Source organism: Cynoglossus semilaevis, chromosome 7 (assembly GCF_000523025.1).
Source record: "Cynoglossus semilaevis isolate Cse_v1.0 chromosome 7, Cse_v1.0, whole genome shotgun sequence".
NCBI lineage: Eukaryota > Metazoa > Chordata > Actinopteri > Pleuronectiformes > Cynoglossidae > Cynoglossus > Cynoglossus semilaevis.
Genome location: NC_024313.1, coordinates 1022043 through 1037693, shown reverse-complemented (window position 1 = coordinate 1037693; position 15651 = coordinate 1022043). Strand labels below are relative to the sequence as shown.

At 40.8% G+C, this 15651-nt stretch overlaps 2 protein-coding genes across 3 annotated transcripts in view; one reads left to right on the top strand and one right to left on the bottom strand.

The window, feature by feature from the left end:
- ccn6 (cellular communication network factor 6) overlaps nt 1–5841 on the top strand; it is an 11760-nt gene extending 5919 nt beyond the window's left edge. The window contains exons 3-5 of one of the 2 annotated variants that reach the window (XM_008312649.3): nt 2144–2383; nt 3825–3997; nt 4597–5841. In XM_008312649.3, the coding sequence (XP_008310871.1) occupies nt 2144–2383; nt 3825–3997; nt 4597–4878 (695 nt within the window). In that variant the 3' untranslated portion in view covers nt 4879–5841. Of the gene's footprint in view, nt 1–2143; nt 2384–3803; nt 3998–4596 lie in introns of both variants that reach the window. The other variant, XM_008312648.3, reaches the window with a different exon arrangement.
- Nucleotides 5842–7443: 1602 nt separating this feature from the next.
- Nucleotides 7444–15651, bottom strand: part of lama4 (laminin, alpha 4) — a 30015-nt gene continuing 21807 nt past the window's right edge. Inside the window, 12 exon segments of the mRNA XM_025056907.1 lie at nt 7444–8034; nt 8114–8230; nt 8726–8819; nt 8918–9045; nt 9524–9683; nt 10487–10642; nt 10749–10938; nt 11179–11372; nt 11465–11612; nt 12893–13057; nt 14378–14511; nt 14700–14837. Coding sequence (XP_024912675.1) covers nt 7889–8034; nt 8114–8230; nt 8726–8819; nt 8918–9045; nt 9524–9683; nt 10487–10642; nt 10749–10938; nt 11179–11372; nt 11465–11612; nt 12893–13057; nt 14378–14511; nt 14700–14837 — 1770 coding nt within the window. The 3' untranslated portion in view covers nt 7444–7888.

Below are 15651 nucleotides of genomic sequence, written 5' to 3'. Positions count from 1 at the left end.
GATAGATAGATAGATAGATAGATAGATAGATAGATAGATAGATAGATAGATAGATAGATAGATAGATAGATAGATAGATAGATAGATAGATAGATAGATGGACAGATGGATGGATTGATTAATTGATTGATTGAATCTCACTCATTATTCTTGTCTTTTCATCCAGGGTTGCATCAGTGCTCAAAAGAATGGGCAGCTGCAGACCTCGCAAGCAGGACTATCTGCGGCAGAGAGGCGTCAGTTCTGCCAGTGGCCCTGCAAGTGTCGACAGAGACCGTATTGTTCTCCAGGGGTTAGCGCTGTGCTGGACGGCTGCGGCTGCTGCAAAACCTGTGCTAGGCAGATTGGAGAGTCGGGCAACGAGAGGGACGTCTGTGACCCGCACAAGGGCATGTTTTGTGACTTCTCAGCAGACCGGCCACGATTTGAGGTTGGAGTGTGTGCATGTGAGTCTGAACCTCTGAACATCTTTTTTAAATTTTTTTTTAATGATTTCATGTGGTTGATTCCTTCGCTTCAGAGCTGAGCATATACACACAAAAATAATGTGCTTGAAATGGGCTTCCAAAAAAGTGTGCTCAGTGTGCCAATAATTTGCATCAAGAATTTTTAACTTTTTATTGCAAACCTTTCTTAATGCGTAATACCCATTCTTCATTGTGTCACAGCTAACTTATCGTATTTACCCGACTATAAGTCCATCCGGAGTATAAGTCGCACCAGCCGGCTGTCAATATGAAAATAACATGTAAACAGTAACATGTAAATTTTCAGTGGTACAAGAGTATCAGATACTGGTACACTGGCCCAGAGTGCCCTCTAGCGGCTGTCAGTGTGAAAATAACAAACGTGAAATTATATATTTTATATATAAGTCGCACCTGATTATAAGTCGCAAACCCAGCCAAAGGCTGAAAAAAGTGTGACTTATAGTCCAGAAAATATGGTAAGTCTAGAGTGCAAGAAGACTCTCTTTTATGTCTACACCTTCCTCTCCTCCACTTCACTACCTTTTCCTTTGAGTAAAGATAAGGGGTCTCAAGCGTAAACTGTCTTCACATTTCTTTTACATTCTCTTCCTTGGTCAATCTTCTTGAAATTTTGTAAAAAGAAGCTTACTCTTTTTGGGCTGCACTTTGAGGATGCACCCAGGAGGGCAGAGGAGCTTTGGTGCCTGCTCAACACACCACAGTAATATTTGACAATTTGTCTTAACATTTTAGAGGAAGCTGAGCTACCTTTGCTGTCTCAGTGCAGGCACAGGAGCACAGTTACACATTCAAACTGGCCTCTGCCCCCCTACTAAAAATACATATTGTGATGTGTGCCCTAAAAATAGTTTTGGGGAAAAACAGCTGTGGATGAAAGTGAAAGTCACTAGATGGCAGCATTGCAGCACATTTACAGTAGTCCCTCGCTATTTCGTGGTTCATCTTTCACTGATTCACGACTTCGCGGGTTTTTGAAACTGTATATATAAAATATACTGTATCCCGGATTTTTTGGAAAAAAAGTCGACGACGTCCTGACTGCCTACAAGCTACTCTTCGACTGGAAAAAGAAGCAGCGGGAGCAACTGCCGATCACAATGTTTTTTGCAGCCTCGCAAAAAAGAGCCGGTTCTTGCTACTACTACGGATACACTTTCGGAAACCGTGGAAGAGGCGCCCCAAGAAATGGCACCACCCTCTGAAGATACGTAAAATCAATCATCGGCTGCGCAGTAAAAGTCATCATCATCATTTTACTGCGCATAAATATGGTGTCACTACTTCGCGGAAATTCAGTTCTCACAGCAGGCCTTGGAACCTATCTACCGCGATAAACGAGGGACCACTGTAATTAATCGTTGTACTCATACATTAGTTTGTACATAAAAATAAATATTACCTTATATTGGTATCGGTTGATATCAAAATTGGTGTGTTTGAACGAATATTGGTATCGGTTGATATCGGAATTGGTGTGTTTGGACAATATCGGCGTATCGGAAAAAAGTTAATATCGGACTTCCCTGATATATATTACTTATATATTTATGTAATCATTAATATGCATTGTCCCCTCTATTAATAAAAATGTCATCTTTTATTTTGCACATTGATGTAAATTGTATCACGACATCATACATCTTTCCTTCCAGACATGATGGCGGTGGGTTGCGATTTGAATGGCATGCACTATGAGAACGGGGAAGCCTTCCAGCCCAGCCCGCTCTACAAGTGCACGTGCATCGCTGGAGCAATCGGCTGCACCCCGGCGTTCATCCAGAAGCCTGCTGTTGCCTTAGGACCTGCTCCCCTGATGGGCAGTATGCCAGCTGGCCTCCGTAGCAGCCAAGGCCCAAAGAAGAAGCAGCAGCAGGACACTACCTACATGTCAGGTGTGTGCTCACAAAGTAAACGTTTGGAGAAGGGCAGGTCTGTCTGGCCTGCAATACTAACGGCCGTATGGGAGGGAAAAAAGGTAACAACGGAGGAGAAGTAAAACTTAAAGAGATCGTACTAGTAATACTCTGAGATGGCACTTTACTACGGTAGACGATAAACCGGTAACTGGTTTGGTTATCAATAAGTTCAGCTGGACTTGTGTTCCTTGAAGGTGTTCTCACCTCTCACCAAAGGCGCTTCCTTAGTTCTAACTCGGTAACTTGGAAAACTCGTGGTATGATATCGGATTAGAGCAGAGGGTCTAATTGTAGGGGAGCTCCCCCTAGGGGGATGCAGTGCCATGAAAGTGGTCATGGGTTCAAAAAATTGTGTTCAGTAGAAACTTGGATAGGATCAAAAGTCACAAAATTGGCTAGGTCTCGGTGAATCGGACAATGGACCGATAACTCTAGTCTTCCTAAACTTGCCTTTGTCCGAGTATGTTTTTTAAGAATCAATATAAAGTTTATTTGTAAAAAAAAAAAAAAACACTAAGAAAATTGCCCTATGGCTGACAGGCTAAGGCTAATTTTTTTTTTAATCCAGGCAAAATATACAGTGTAACCCCTAGATACGAGCTCACTCACTAAGAAAATTGCCCTATGGCTGACAATTTTTTGTCATAGCAATTTTTACAAGGCTAATTTTCTTTAATCCAGGCAAAATAGTGTAACCCCTAGATACGAGCTCACCGAAATACGATACGTTTTCCAAGTTACGAGTAAGCAACTATTGCAAGATTTCCCTCGTGATACGAGGAAACATCGAGCGTCGCGAGTGCTCAACTGAGCTCAGTCGCGCTGACTGTGCCTCACTTGGTTATTTTACTCGTCGCTTTATTTCTCTCTCTCCCTTTCCATCATCTGGATCGAAAATATGAATTTTCTCGCGTACCACTAGAGGGTGCTCACGTACCACTGGTGGTACGCGTACCAGAGTTTGAGAACCGCTGATCTAAATCCAGTGGCCCCGACACTGTCGCGCTATTTTACCCATTTTTATAACAATAATATAAAATGTTTTCTTAATTACTATTTTATATCATCAACATATTTGTTTATATCTATGTTTTTTGATGTTTAGATGGGGGCGGATTTAATTCAATTAATTAATAGGGGCTGGAACAAATTCATTGGTTATTTGTTATTTTTAATGGGGAAAATTCAACCCGTATCTATGGGTTCCACTCTACCAACAATTTAACAATAAATCAACAATAGACAACTCAGATAGAACGGAACTTTTGAAAAATCCAAATTATCCCTGCTATGTACAGCATAGTGCAACAGGAATAGTCCTTAAAAAAAAACAAACAGGCAAATCGATTACTCGGGGTGTTGTCGACACAATGCCCTTTAACTGTAACACTGACAGCTTACAGGGATCATCCTTTAGCCTGGAAGAACAACTGCCTGATCCAGACGACGCCCTGGAGTCCCTGCTCTAAAACCTGTGGGGTGGGCATCTCTGTGCGCGTCAACAACAACAACAGCAAGTGTGAAATGAGAAAGGACCGCCGCCTGTGTCTGTTACGGCCGTGCGAGAAGAGAGTGCTCAGAGGCGTCAAGGTGAGGCAAAGAAAGGATATACTGATTTACACTGACACTTTTTTGTTTTTAATGAATCGTGTAGACCCCCATGTGTCAAACTCAAGGCCCGCGGGCCAAATGAGGCCCGCCCGAAAAAGTTTGTATGGACCGCAAGTCGATGCAGAAGTGTTTCTTAACCTCATAATTTTCTATGACCCTTCAAAATAAACTGTATTACTGATATGCCCCCCCCCCCGTCGGTGAAAATGAGTTTGACACCCCTGCTATATATTGTTTATATCACATACGTCAAACTCAAGGCCCGCAGGCCAAATGCGGCCCGCCAAATAATTTTGTGCGCCACACATGTACATTTGTAATTTGGATAAATAATAATCAATCGCAGAAACATCTAATATGTTACGGAGTAGTTGCATCTATACAGTCGTACAGTTAGCAGCCCCTTAAGGGGAACTGTATTGCTGATGTGCCCCCTCCTGGTAACAATTAGTTCAACATCCCCGATCTAGAGGCTGAACTATTTGAACTTTTACAACTGCCACCGACATGTCCCCCTACATTACATTCATCGGTGCTACATCATTACTGGTGCTGTGTTATTTTTCTTTCGTCTCTAGATGCCAAAGGGAAAGACATGCCAGCCCAAATTCCAGGCAAGAAAAGCAGAGAAGCTGACGCTGTCGGGCTGCAGCAGCACGAAGAAGTTCAAGCCCACCTACTGCGGCGTCTGCACGGACAAACGTTGCTGCACGCCCAACAAGTCCCGCATGATCAAGGTGGAATTCACCTGCAAAGCCGCCTCCAAAATCGTGTGGAAAATGCAGTGGATAACTTCCTGCGTTTGCCAGAGGAAGTGCAACGATCCCGACAACATGTTTTCCGACCTGCAGTTGCTCTAAGAGAGCTGCCGCACAAGGCCAGAGACTGATGCAGGGTAAGAGTCCTACTGCGTTGGACACAACGCTGAAAGTGAACCTTATTGTTTAGTTTAATTTATTACTCTTCAGGGGCCATGATGTCCCCATAGAGAATAAAGGCTGAATATTTCACATTAATTAATGGACGATAGGAAGAGGTAATTTTCCGAACTATGATAAATCACGTCTTCGCAATATCGACTAGGATACGGATATATTCATAGTTCATTAAATAGACTTAGGGTTTTGTATATACAGGTAAATAGAATAGTTTCTATTGTCTAAAGCAGTGTTTCTCAAATAGCGGGGCGCGCCCCACACGGGGTTAAGGTGTCGCAGGAGGGTAGGGGATAAGAGGGCGAGAGGAGAATTTCAGTATGCTTTATTTTTTATTTATGCTTGAGTGACGAACAAGCCTCCACTCAGTGCCACTAGATGGCAGCAGAGCAGGTTGTATTAATCTATTTTGATAATCAGGGGATTGTATGCAGAATGCTGTGGAATACAGTGGTTTGTACAGATAAATAAATATTACCAGGCGCTCAATATTAATATTTTAAGGGGGGGGGGCGTGAAAAAACTTTTGTCCCCTAGGGGGAGGCATGGCAGATCATAGGGTGCTGTATGTGTCAGTAGATGTGTTTTTTTTAACTGAGCCAGAAATAAAGAATTATAAACAAACGTTATTGAAGCACTTTTTCACCTAAGGTCGGTGAAGTCTCATCAGTGGAGAGTTCCGGAAAAACCTGAGACAGTTGCCGTTACTGTCAATAAAATTTTTTACACCGACTGACTGTTCTCTCGTGACTTTACTGATGGCCACTGGTTGAAAAATTATTTCCCGTTCTGAGCGAGTATTACTGTCGTTGTGCCATGTAAAAGCATGGCCTGTAGAGCTAAATCAACATGCAGCTTAGGGGTGTCAAACATACGGCCCGCAAAAATCTGGCCACTAGGGAGTTCAATCTGGCCCACATGATGAATTTTGAAAGTTAAAAAATGAATTTAACACCACTGATCTAGTTGTTAGCATTTACTCGAAGTATTCACTCTGACCACAAAAGCAAAAAAAAAAAAAAATTAGTCTTTGAAAGTGTCTGACAGATGCAACTTACACATACATTCCCCTTCAATCGACTTTCTGTAATTCTGCTGTAATGGGCTAAACTCCAGAAGTTTCAATCATGGAGTTCTGCCTTAATGATTCAGAATTGTTTTTTAAAAATACGCCAACAGTGCAACCTAGTGGCGACATTGAAAACGTTGTTATAAACGACTTCCTGCATAGTCTGGGCAGTTAAAAAACCACGTAGGACTTGGTCAGAGACAAGAACGAGACAATTCTTAATTATGATTATTTTGTTAAGTGACTAAAAATTTCAATCTTTATATCAGATTTAACTGAATTTAACTGAGACAAAAATGTAAACTTTTAGGCATCCATTAAATTGCATGCAGGTTCAAGAGAGAATCACCATTGCTAATGTAGTGAACTGACAAACCTAAAAAAAAAAAAATTCAAATTCATTCATACTCTCCATACACTTAAATTCCGATTCCGATATCAATGATACTGACATATGTAGCCGTTTGCAACGACAACAATTAACATTCACTTCAAAAAAATATTTTGGTCACATCATCCGGACGAAACGCGAAAGTTGTGTTTTTATTATCGGAGGAAAAAACCAATAATGATTATTGCCGATATTAAATAATTATGCTAATACTGTATATTAATACCAGCGTAATAATAATAAAAAACCCCGCAAGAAATCTTTCAGTACTCTGCTGCTGTTAAAAAGTGTTTATTACCAGGCATATCAAAAACAAAAAGGTGCAAGCTGTTATGAAAATGTGTGAAAAGTGTTGAGTTTTGATTGATGAGGAGGGTGTTACCTAGAACAGCTAACAATTCTCAATTGGCAGAGCTTCAGTTTGTAAAGTCCTTCATTATGTTGGGGGTGGTGAACGACAAAGACCATAGCCTTGTCTTCGCCTTGGAAATGGGAATTGTGTTGTGTTATAATAATAGGTACAGTCTACAATTCTTATACGTTTAATGCTACGTAATGGTAGGTGTTTCTAGTTTATTAGACAGACGGTGAAGAAGGTGGTTGTTCCTTAACCCTATGATCTCTTTGCTAGAGAGTTAGATTTGCATTTACTTTTATTGACTTTACAGTTGGCTCTGTTAAATCTCTGTACTAGGTCTAAAAGCTTTAATGGTTATACAGAAATATCGGTAGATACTTTCCTCTAGGTAGTGCTGAATTTCTGCATTGTACGATGGTATGACACTGACCTTTTATACGATATAACCAAGAGTTATAGCTAGGATTTTTTTAAGAGCAAAAATGTCCGTCAATATAACAACTAGATTTGACCTGAGAGAGCCGGGGGCCATCTTTTGAATCCGGCCCGCCAAACTTTTCCAAATGATATAATTTATTTATATTATCATTATATTTCTGCCTTTTCCCTGCAATACCCAGGTTTCCCCAATAGATGGCGTAAGGAAATAGATAAAAGTATTTTAGCATTTTAGTCTTTAGGCATGACTTTTACATGTCATTTATCTTAGTTCACACTAACGTTTCATCTATCTGCTCTTGACCCGCCCCCGCATCCTCTGTTCAATTTTAGGACAATTGTGGCCAAAAAGTTTGCCCAAGCCAGGGTTAAAGGGTTAAACTTGGCCAAATCCCTGTATTAAAAAAAGTTCTTTTAAAAATCTGTTTTTTTTTCTATGTCAGAGAAGAAAACACAGACAAAAGAAAAATCTTGAGACTAACTGGATTATTTGGAATGCTTTGGATTAACTCTGGGTTTAAGAATAAGTTCGTCAAGTTTTAGGGATGAATAAAAAAAAAACAACTTAAAGACAGACAAAAAAAGTCGACAACTCCTGTTTTTATGTTAGGGATTTTAAAAAAGTGAAAGTTTTTTTTTTTTTTTTATGTATTTGGTCAGTACTGATTTTAGTGAAGTGCTATGCTGCAGGACAACTTCCAACACTGACAGAGCCACTGACAACGGCAGCTTTACTCAACGTCACAGCGCCTTTGTTAATGGCAAGGTGTCTCATGCAGCCTACGTAGGCCGCACTGATGGGGATTCTATCTCGAGAGGAAGGATCTGGAAGGAGATAGGAGTGTCAGCATGGAATTGTACTGCAGGCGGAAAACATCCAGAACAAGCCTTGTTCTTGACTTACCTGGAGCTCCAATGAACACTTGATTTCTGCTATCGACCGGATTGGGATTTAGAGGACCCACCACGTGGTTGACCTCGGAGTCCACATTCAACTGGACAACGCTGGCATCTCGGATCACTGATGAAGAACGAGGTGAAAAGATATATAAAAAATATGCTTCTGAGAATTTAAAATGTCATAAACAGAAGCTGTCGTTACTAAGACTGTCAGCGCGGGGTGTTTAAATACAGTAGAAGCTGTCGTTACTAAGACTGTCAGCACGGGGTGTTTAAATACAGTGTTCCCCTCTCTATATTGTGGTTCTCCTTTCGCTCCCTCAATACATCGCAAATTTTTTACATCGCGGAATTCTCACTATATTGCGAAATATAGCAACAAATAAACTAAAAGACATTATAAAATAATTATACACATGAGTTTTGGCTTTAAAAATGTGGATTCTCGTTTTGAAATTGAGATAAGCGCATTTGCGATAGTAGCTTTGTTTACCTGGACGAGATGGTACACAGCATACTATTGGCTAATACAATGCGTACTCGGCTAATTGAGCATGCTCTTTTGTTCCTCACGCTGATTGGCTCATCTAAGGCCTGTAAGCAGGAATAGACTCACCTGTAATTCTGTGCCAGGCTCCACCACAAAGACTCTGTTTAGGAGTAACCTTGGTGAAAAAGTCACTGGTTCCCTCCTTTACGTGAAACACGACCTGGAATCGACACATTATTTATTGAGTTGGCTTTTGCTAAGACGGCCAAAAATTGTTTTGTTTTTTTTTCCAACTATGTAAGAACGTGGAAGACTTACAGCTCCGTGATGAATGTACATGATGACAAAACCCTCTGCCGAGTGGACATGCATTAGCACAGCTGATGCCACACGGGGGCGCACCTCTACCGTCAGTTCAAATTTGAGGCCCAGGTCAAAAGTTTCATCTTTGAGACACAAGAAGAAGGGTTTGGGCCATGTGTGTGGAACAAAAAGATATGAGGCTCGCCAGACCACGTGACCATCAGCAAAATATATATGGCATATATATATATATATATATATTTGGATATATGGTCATATGGTAATTTAAAACATGTATTGATTCCGTCCTCATTGCATTTGTGTAAAGGCATACAAAATATATTTAATTGTTATTTGTTATAATTTTTTTTTAATAAAAAGGTTGAAAGTCAAATTTGAAGGTGAACTTTAAATTGACAGAACATTTGTAATAACAATGTACATTATTTATTACATTATTTATTAACACTGGAACCCCCCTCCGAACAATAAAAAATAACTAAATAACATTCAATATAATAAAGTGTATGCGGGTTTTTGTACGAACCAAATTGAGTCTTAAAAAAAAAATTAAAAGATCGTGTTATACACTTTAAAAAAAAAAAAAATTTAAAGGCTTACCAAGCACGATGTATCCCCCCTCCTGGGAGAAGTATGTTCCTGCCTCGGAGAGTCCATCAAAGCAAGGAGTGACGCCAACTGTCTTTGTCACTGAGGACAACAAGTGTCCATCCAGGTGAAGGCTCTTCAAACAGCCAGTGAAGCTGTAAACAGAATTTCTCTACAGGGAACAAAATATTAATAATGGATTCAAATAAGAGCACTTTGTAAAATTATCAATACCGTAATTTCCGGACTAAAAGTCGATATTTTTTTTCCACGCGCTTTAAATCAAAATCCCAAAACCTCTGCTTCATCGAACTCTTTGTACAGTACATACAGTGGGGCCTCAGGATACGAGTTTAATCCGTTGCACAAAATTTCGATTTATCATTTTCCCCATTCAAAATAACTAAGAACCAATGAATTTGTTCCAGCCCCCCATAAATATACTATGAATTAATTAAATAAACCCCACCCATCTAAACATCAAAAACATAGATATAATCAAATATATTGATAATATAAAATAATAATAATAAAGAAAACATTTTATGTTACTGTTATAAAAAATGGGTAAAATAACCAAGCGAGGGACGATAAGCGAGACAGCGTGACAGAGTGTCAGGGCCACTAAGGTAGGAGAAGGATTAGGAGTGGGGACTCAAATTAAGATGAGAGAGAGACAGAGAGAGACAGAGAGAGACAGAGAGACAGAGAGAAAGAGAGAGAGAGAGAGAGAGAGAGAGAACTAAGGCGAGTACAATAACCGAGTGACAGTGTCGAGCGGAAGAAATGGAGCTCGGTTGCGCACTCGTAACTCCCTGTTTCCTCGTATCTCATGGAAAATCTTGCAACAGTTGCTTACTCGTAACTCGGGAAACGTATTTCGTGCAGCTCGTATCTCGAGGCCCCACTGTATCATTTTAAAAAAAAGGGCACAATACTAAAATTTTATTGAGCTTAACATAACTTTTTACCTACCTGAATATTCTTCTGCGCTGTCCCAGCAGGAACTCCTCCGACATATAGCGGTGCGCTCACTTTCAAGGAGGCGTGGCCCTGCTGAATTCTCTCCTCCAGCACAGTGAGCCCGTCTATTATTAACTGTCCCCCGCTCGTATCACGGTTTAAAACAACCTTCAGAGGAGAAGACACACGGGGTCATGTGAGTAAGGACGTCCGAACAACAACAACAACGCGTCTGCGTACTGATCCAGGTGTGAGAGATGAGGCCAGGGCTTACGCTGTGCCACGCGCCGTCGTTATACTTCTCCTCGCTCTTAATTTTAACTCGTTTGTCGGCCGCATTAAAGGTGTATACCAGCTTCCCGTGCGCAAGGAAGAGAGCCATGAAATTGTCCTCTTGATCATCGGCCACGTACAAGATCAGACCGAAAGACGAGTAGGTCTTTAAGGACAAAGAGAAGTGGGACCTGAAAAAATGGGAAGTTATGTGTTATACATACACAGTAAAGCATGCTATGTTTGTGTCACAAGAATACATAGTTCCATAGCATTTAGCGTTAGCCTAATTTAGCCTTGGTAAGAGCTGGCTGTAATTGATTACGAATCTGAATGCTACTTCTATCGTTTGCTAGCAGCATGTCATATTGACAAACAGAATGTCTTGTTAGGTTTATTGGAGTCGAGGATTTTTTTTTTTTCAAACCTACCTCTCAGAGAAGGATTCTGGGAGGTCCGTGTAGTGCTGTCTACTGTTTGCGATGCCACCATAGTGGAAACCCTGGTGCGATCCTTTAGGGCTTAAGGAAAGTGTGCAGAATTCAGTGTTTGGTTCTGATCCTTCCGCCTCATCGCTCCTCAGTTCCATGAGTCCTAAAGGAAGGGTAGACTTATCCCGTCCAACCTTTGGAGAATTTCAGAACATCAGCATAAGCAATTGTTGTAAAAAAATAAAAACTTTTACTGATAATGGAGGCCATTTCTTTCCCATTTTACCTTTTGTGAGCGGCCATGTTGGGCTCTGTCGTTTCTGTGGGGTGACAGAAGAGCAGCAGGGGGGCGCTGCACTGGACATTCCTGCAGGGATGTTTGCACTTTTTCTGTGTACCTCTGAAAGTCCTCAGGCTCAATATCCTGGTCTTGTCTGTAGAGACACCATACATTAGAGGTGGTAAAGACACACGTTTCACATTTGTGTTAGTGCACGATGAGCAATAACAAAATATGTCTTATTAACCCCTACTGGCTATAAATATACCACCCAGTTCAGGCAAGGGCAAACTAGGGCCCGGGGGCCAGATGTAGCCCGTTTGGCTTTTTAATCCGGGCCGTCAAACTTTTCCAAATTATATTATTAATTTATATTATCATTGTACTTCTGCCTTTTCCCGGCGTAGAAAATGATAAAAGCATTTTAGCATTTTAGCCTTTATGCATGACTTTTACATGTCATTTATCTTAGTTCACACAAACACTCCATTTATGTGCTCCTGAACCGCCGACCCCCCCCCGTCAAATTTTGGGACCCATTGTGGCCCGCGAGTCAGAAGGTTTACCCATGTCTGCCCTAGTTGCTAGTTTGTAAGACTTGCTTAGTTAGTGCTAATCTTGTTCCTTTTATTTATTTTTTGTTCTTAGTGTTTACCTGTTTCACCCTAGTGACTGACTTTTCTTAAGCCTTGTGATATTTGTACGTCGGCTTTGTTTCCAGTGTCCCTTTCACACTGGAAAAGGGACACTGTCCCTCAGTACATTGCAGATTTTTTAAAAATCCGATCTCGCAAACATTTCGCTATGTCGCGAAATATGGCAAAAAATAAAAGCTAAAAGACATTATAAAACAATTCTACATACATAAGTTTTGACTTTAAAAATGCGGATTCTCGTTTTGAAATTGAGATAAGCGCATTTGCGAACAATCGCTGGTAGCCTTGTTTAACTAGCCGAGCTCGTACACAGCATAGTATTGGCTAATACTGTGCGTACTCTGTGTACTATTGGCTAATTGAGCATGCTTTTCTGTTCCTCACGCTGATTGGCTCATGCATGCTAGCATCTCTCAGGATCTCCCCTTGTCTGTTGACCACTCTCGTTCACTTATTTCTGCGTCGCCATTATACAACTCTACTGTGGTTATAATTATGTTAGAAAGGGTAATACAGTCTAGGGAGGGTTGATAACAGTGTGGGGGAGGTTCGTAGGGTAAATATATATGTAACTAAAAATAACTATCTCGCCTCTACTTTGCGATTTATCCCATTTCGCCAAATCTACTTTGTGATTTTTCCCATTTCGCCGAAGGTCTTGGAACGCAACTACCGCGATAGGAGAGGGATCACTGTATATTTAATTTAATGACTGAAAACAGTTCCGGTTAGTTAAGCTTTAAATGTTATGATGTAGCACTGAGTTTTGGTGTCGTACCTGTTAATATAGGCAAAGCTGATACAGCCTGTAAAGTTCTTCATGTTGCTGCTCGGAGATCCTCCATAGTAGAACGTCTTCATGGTAGACTTGCTCAATGTCCTACTGGCAGAAGAGGGGCGTTTTTTCTCCTGCTTGTCTTTGTCATCGACCAAAAGGGAATACCTGAGAATAAAGATCACACGCAGTTTGACTTGCCGATAGTGATTTTTCCCAAAATACATTTGCTCTCTTGTTAGTGCTGTGTCACAATACACTGAAAGATCCTACACCTGAATTCAACATTTGATGAAATGTATTTAATACATTCCAGTCAGTAACTCAATATAAAACCATGAAACCTGGTCCTTTATAGCTCAGAGCCAACAGTAAATATACACACACTGTTGTACAGAACACAAACCCTCGTAGTTTTTTTCACTAACACTAACCTAACAGACTTTACATTGTACTACAAATAAAAAGCTCAGAGCTCCCTTCTACACTGATGACGTGCGTGCTTGAGCGCGCTATGGGTGACTGTCGTTGTCATGTCAGCACTCTCTCACCGCAGAGCACAGTGGACAGTTGCCTTTGCGGAGGTAGATACTGTACATACTCGCATGTTAGCCGATTCGCGTATGAGCCTACCCCTGAAAATTGATCCCAAAATGGTGATTTTTTACAAAAACGACCATAATAAGAAACCTTCGCTGTAGCGTGCGGATATATTGCGATCAATGGAAAATGTTGTGCCAGGTATTTATGCGCATATAAGCAGACCCCCCCGATTTGATCTCTATATTTTGGCGTTCGGCTTATATGCGAGTACAGTAGTCCCTTGCTATTTCGCCCGTTCATCATTCGCGGATTCATGACTTCGCGGGTTTTTGAAACTATATATAAATATACTGTATCCCATATTTGGATCTGCAAGAGATGTCACAGGAATGGGACGACGATATGGTTCGATCGGTCCAATTTTGGAACAAAATCGACGAGGTCGTGACTGCCTACAAGCTACTCTTCGGCTGGAAAAAGGAGCAGCGGAAGCAACTGCCGATCACAACGTTTTTTGCAGCCTTGAAAAAAAGAGCCGGTTCCTGCTACTACTACGGATACACCTTCGGAAACCCCAAGAAAATGGCACCAACCTCTGAAGAAATATAAAATGAATCATCGGCTGCGCAGTAAAAGTCATCATCATTTTACTGCACATAAATATGGTGTCACTACTTCGCGGAAATTCAGTTCTCGCGGCAGGCCTCGGAACCTATCTATCGCGATAAATGAGGGACCACTGTATGTACGGTAAGATTGGTAGATGAATGTTTACATAAAAAAATTGGCTGATCACCAAAGACACGTAAATCGTTGCTGATCGATCGGCCGTGTACCCCTTAAAAAACTCTTACTTGTTGAGTGTCTTTCTAAGGATACTATATGTGGATCATTTCTGCAACCAGCCTCTATTTCTTAAATGCTGTTCCTCAGTTCAACACTTACTTCTGATGGTTCACAGAGGCCACTAAAAAGTGTGTCCTTCCATCATTATACTGTTTTTTGTTGGATTTGACTCGCGTGCCTCCTGTGTTTAACACCACCGCACCATTCTCCAGGGAGATGCTGAACTCATCGGACTGCAAAAAAAAAAAAAAAAGAGTCATTGGTTGAGATGTAGGCAAAACGCTATGGGTCCATCTTGTGAATCACATTAAAACGACACGTACGTTTTGACTGTTGATTGATTGTCGAGCGGAAAGTTTATTTTGAACATCAGTCAGTAAAAGTTACAAATTCACGTGTCTGTGCGTGTATGCGTTTATACCCCGTCAATGTGATAGAAAAGAAGTCCGCTGGGCTGAACTGTTCTGAAGTTAAGTCCGCCCTCAAAGTTGACAAGGGGTGAAATCTTGGCGGTGGAACCCAGGTAGCTCTCTCCAGAGAAATAGGCCATATGGGACATCTGTCACGAAACAAAACACATCATGTGGTTTTCGGACCTTTTCCATGCACTCAATGATTCCCTTAATGAAACTGAGGTTTTGTCTAGGTCAGAGTACCGTATTTTCTGGACTATAAGTCGCACTGGAGTGTACAAGTTGCACCAGCCAAAAAACACATCATGTGGTTTTCAGACCTTTTCCATGCACTCAATGATTCCCTTAATGAAACTGAGGTTTTGTCTAGGTCAGAGTACCAATTTTTCTGGACTATAAGTCGCACTGGCGTGTAGAAGTTGCACCAGCCAAAAAACAAAAAAAAAAACATAATGAAGAGGAAAAAACATATATAAATCGTTCCAGAGCCCTCTAGCGGCTGTCAGTGTAAAAATAACAAACATGTACATTTTCAGTGCTCCAGGAGTAGCAGCTACTGGTACACAAGCTTAGAGTGCCCTCTAGCAGCTGTCAGTGTAAAATGTTTAAATAGCAAACATGTTAAACATAAGTCGCTAACCTGGCCAAAGAATGAAAAAAAGTGCGACTTACAGTCAAGAAAATATGGTATATATTACCTTCCAATATTTACAAGTGGTTGTTTGCCCTTGTTAATAACCTCAACTTTTGGGACTTCTAGAAACATCTCTGCTACATTTCAACTCTTAACTCTAAGCTTAACTTAAGTCTTCTTTTTAGCAACCTTTTTTTTATTTTTTAGCAAGTTTTGCTTAAACCTCTAGGGCACATAATGTGTGAAATCTATTCCCAGCTAACTGTTACATAATTATAGTTGTATTTTGGCTAACTTTTAGCTATAAATTCTGGCTATATTTAAAG